A 4,488-nucleotide genomic window follows, 5' to 3' on the forward strand; every position below is an offset into this window, starting at 1 on the left:
GGGGAGGAGGAGCGTGCGACCGCCACCCAGATACGCCACTGGTTCCACGTGGCTACACCTCTTTGTTTGTGCAACTACTTCATACTGTAAATAATAATCAGTTTGATATACAACTTATCACATTTAATTAAAATTAATTATGTGCTTGCTTCTACAGTTTATCACAATATTACGTTACTTTTCAATTAACTCTTTCCAACTATTCTGGTGAAATTCTACGTCTTTCCTTAGGCTTTAGTATTAAGCCATACAGGACACAAAGACAGCCAAAGACAAAGGTACAAGCTACAGCTCCAGTAAACATCATCATCATTATAATACCTGCAGTCCAATGAATACCTACAAAATTATTATAATTATGATTATTTCCATTTGTAAGGTACTAAAATGTGTATATCGAACAAAGCAATCAAATAAATCCACTTTTATATTTCAAACTGCGAGAGAGTGCAGTTGGTTATCGTCTTCAGATATTTGTTAGCAATTATGCAAAAACTAATGAATGGATCATCATAAAATTTAGTGGAATGGTACTGTAGATAATAATCGAAAAAAGCCACTTTCTAATTTTCGGAAGAAAATGTCGAAGGACAAGTTCAAGTTCACGGAAATTCGATTTTTTTTATCCTTCGTCATAAAAGAAAATAATGATCGAAAAAAGCCACCTCCTTTATCCCCATAAAACGGCTGTAATTGAAAATTACAGTGTTAGTTATAACCCAATGAAGAACGGATTAAATGTTGGTGGCGGTCCGTGTAGGGTGTGGATGTAAAGACCATTTAAATGGATTTTAGAGCAAACGTCCTAGATAAGGTCTAAAAAAAATCAACTGTTTTGAATGAAACTTTCGTGAAAGTTTAACCAAGTTACAAGAAAGAAATTATCAAGCGTTGGTCACGATCCAAATTAGTGGGTAAACTTGAGGGTCATTTAAATTTTTAAGGTCGTGTGTGTTTATTATTATTATTATTATTCTTATTATTATTATTATTACTATTATTATTATTATTATTATTATTATTATTATTATTATTATTATTATTATTATTATTATTATTATTATCATTATTATTATTATTATTATTATTATTATTATTATTATTATTATTATTAATTTCATTAATATTTTACTGTACTCACCAACATTTTTTGTCTGTCGTTTATCCGTGTACCCAGTATCGGTAGGCCTATTCATTATTTCTATAAAAATAGCCCCACAATTAAATTAGTTTAGTGACAATCTTAGATAAGGAGAATATAAAATTGACATTACGATAAAATTGTGTGGCTGGATGATTATTATGGTTACGACGACGACGACGACGATGATGATAATGATGATGATGATGATGATGATGATGTGATGATGATGATGATGAAGCAACCAACATCGAAATAGCATTGAAGAGGATAGACATGAAGAATATGAAATTGACTAGGAAGTTACGATGATCGATGATGATGATTATTTAAGCTATCATCCATGATGGTCTGAATGTTACCTACCAGCACTGGTTTCGCCATCTATGTACTCCTCAGCAGAATTTGCTGTCTGTTGTTCATTTGTGTATTCGGTATTGGTAGGCTTAGTAATTATTTCTATAAAATAAGCCAAACATTTAAATTAGTCTAGTGACAATCTTTGATAAGGAGAATATGATTTGACTGGGTTATTCTTGTCATTACGAGGACAATGGTGTTGACGGATCATGATTATAATTACGATGACGATGATGATGATAATGAGGACTGACGATGACGACGACGATGGTGACGATGATGACGATGATAATGGTGATGGTGATGATGATGATGATCGTGATGATGATGATGATGATGATGATGATGGAGATGATGATGATGGTAAAGACACTAAATACTCAGTACGTTTCAAAACAACCGCGAAAGCAATTCTCACAAGTGACTGATTCACCTGGTGACATAACCACTTGACCACCAAACTTGCGCTTAGTGACTAGCGTTTAATCCGACCCCCCAAGTAGTTATTTCGATGTTGTTTGAAAAAAAAACCATGACGCAACCCACATCGAAATAGCATTGAAGAGGATAGATATGGAGAATATGAAATTGACTAGGCTATTATGATTATGACGATAGTGTTGATGGATTGTATGTGAGCCTTACAAATTAAGACAATATATACACAAATTTATTATAAATATAAATCTAAAATTGAGACAATTATATAGTAATTAATTATGAATATAAAAGTTTAGACAATATATAAAGCAATTATTAATTTAAGAACACGACGACGACTTTATGATTATAAATATGTTAATTTAATTGATGGATGATGATGATGATGATAGTGGTGATTCTCATGGGGAAGGCCGTTTTTGCGCAGTTGTCCATTTAGGTTTTGATTCTTGACCTCGATAGGTCGAACCACACGCTGACCATTTTCGGCCGGCTATGCATGGATAACCGAGTTTGCACCTAAGTGTGAGTATATTTAAATCACTAAAGAAAGGTAAATATAGTGTTTGAATAAAGGGCATGGTACATCGTGTAGCAGAGCTCTCAACGAATGTTGTCCTACTTTCCAAACTTTGTGTGTATAAGGCCGTTGGCTGAGATGGAATTAGTAATTATATTTATGAATGATTTACCATATTTTGTCAATCCTCACATTGCCTTATGTACGCCGATGATCTAAAGCTGTTTCAAGTTGTCAGTTCCGAGGAGGATGCCAGAATTCTTCAGGACGCATCTGGTTGCTCTCGTGACCTTGGTGTTTATATCGATAGTTCTTTTTGTAACCATGTTAATCATATAATACGCAGAGCTAATAGAATGCTTGGCTTTATTTGGAGAAACTGTCGTAACATTAAGAATCCTGGTGCAATGATTACCCTTTATCGTACATTAGTTACTTTTCTATACTATATACTTCTCTGAACCTATATAGTTCAGCCTCCGATTCTTGGTTAAGGCCGATTCATAAAATATATTTTTAAGTCAACAGGTTTTTTTTTTTTGTAAATGCTTTGGGTACCCATGCAATCTTCTGTCTCCTAAAAACAGATTTCTTTTATTTGATATGTTATTTTTGTATAGATGTATTAACTCCCTTTATGGTTGTGATTTTAGTTATTTATTTGGTCTCCATGTTAGTTCTAGAAGTTTACGGTCCTCCCATGTGTTTAATGTTCTTTTCAGTCGGATTAATATTTGTGAAACGTAGTTATATTTCTCACTTACACATCTTTTTAAAATTCTCATGTTTTAAGAGAAATAGAGGGTGGAGTGAAGGGAGAAACTTGCTTAAAGAATGACGATATCGATATTTTTTATAATAGTCATGGTACTTATAAAAATCTTATTTTACGTAACATATCCATGCAATATTGATACAGTACTTTTAATTCTACATATAGGCCTATTTTTATATTGCTATATTTTATCCATCCTTTGTAATTGATATATATCGTTGTTGGTGTGGTATGTATAAATAAATAAAAAATTAAAATAAATAAATAAATAAATAAATAATAATAATAATAATAATAATAATAATAATAATAATAATAATAATAATAATAATAATAATAATAATAATAATAATAATAATAATAATAATAATAATAATATTGATGATAATAATGACAAGGAAAACGATTACCGGTCTTAGGTGATGTGTGCGACATTTTCGTCAGCGCGAGGCTTGTGCTGCGATATTCTGTATAGACGGTAGTAATTAACTGCTTCCAAAAGCCAACGGAGATGTCGCTGTTTTCAAAGTCTGTTTTTGGCCGCCTATCAACTGTCGCTAAGCTAGACCCACTGCCACTACCCTCTACATCATAGTCTCCAATTGCCGTACTCTTTTCGTTTTGGTGTATTGCGGTATATTGTGTTGATGCATGTTGAAGTTGAGTCGATTTCATTTTTGCTGTCGAAATAAACTCAGTACTGACATTACGTAGCATATTCACGTTATCATCTGTGGTAATCGGGGCTAAGGTAGGTGTCCCTGTGGCGAAGGTGGCAATGTCACAATGCACAGAGTTTGATTTCCTAGTGGTAATGTTACTATTCTCTGTCTCATATATATGCCAAAAGCAGTTTTCAATCTTTTTGTGGCAATTGGGTTGACTATCATTTTGTTGAATTTTCCATACATGTCTTTGACTTTGGCTACCGGTATCGTGCATATACCCTATTGAGGTAATAAACATTATAAATTATGTTTTATATTTTTAATTAATTATATATAAATTAAATATATGGTTTAATGATATACTTTTCCAACACCCATCGATATGTTAGCTACTGTTGTAGTAGTAGGCCTATTAATATTATAATAACAACAGCAGCAGCAGCAACAGCAGTGTAAATGACAACTATAATACGGTAATAATCATAACTAAAAAGTGGGCTTTCTACAATTCTCACGCCCAATATTTTTCACACACCCGTTCCTAATCAAAACAACTTTCATCCATCTGCAAATTGCACACCAC

At 32.7% G+C, this 4,488-nt stretch overlaps 1 protein-coding gene across 1 annotated transcript; it reads right to left on the minus strand.

Annotated features, from left to right (window-relative positions):
- Positions 1 to 7: 7 nt before the first annotated feature.
- On the minus strand, positions 8 to 4,179 carry LOC117116861. Its single transcript, XM_033260963.1, has 4 exons — positions 3,648 to 4,179; positions 1,508 to 1,600; positions 1,142 to 1,201; positions 8 to 339 (listed from the first exon to the last, which is right to left on the minus strand). Exons 1-4 carry the CDS (start codon positions 4,177 to 4,179, stop codon positions 200 to 202), a joined length of 825 nt encoding a protein of 274 aa, XP_033116854.1. The 3' UTR covers positions 8 to 199.
- Between the last annotated feature and the right edge of the window lie 309 nt (positions 4,180 to 4,488).

The sequence above is a fragment of the Anneissia japonica genome, unplaced genomic scaffold (genome assembly GCF_011630105.1).
Source record: "Anneissia japonica isolate Jap-2015-1 unplaced genomic scaffold, ASM1163010v1 scaffold1302_len1884557_cov193, whole genome shotgun sequence".
Lineage (NCBI taxonomy): Eukaryota > Metazoa > Echinodermata > Crinoidea > Comatulida > Comatulidae > Anneissia > Anneissia japonica.

What these genes read in the sequence shown, in the direction of transcription:
- LOC117116861 (XM_033260963.1), bottom strand. Translation starts at nt 4,179, where the DNA reads ATGCACGATACCGGTAGCCAAAGTCAAAGACATGTATGGAAAATTCAA. An exon ending in GCACACATCACCTAAGACCG is followed by an intron (nt 1,601 to 3,647) that starts GTAATCGTTTTC and finishes CTTATTTTATAG; the next exon opens with AAATAATTACTAAGCCTACC. An exon ending in ACGACAGACAAAAAATGTTG is followed by an intron (nt 340 to 1,141) that starts GTGAGTACAGTA and finishes ATAATTTTGTAG; the next exon opens with GTATTCATTGGACTGCAGGT.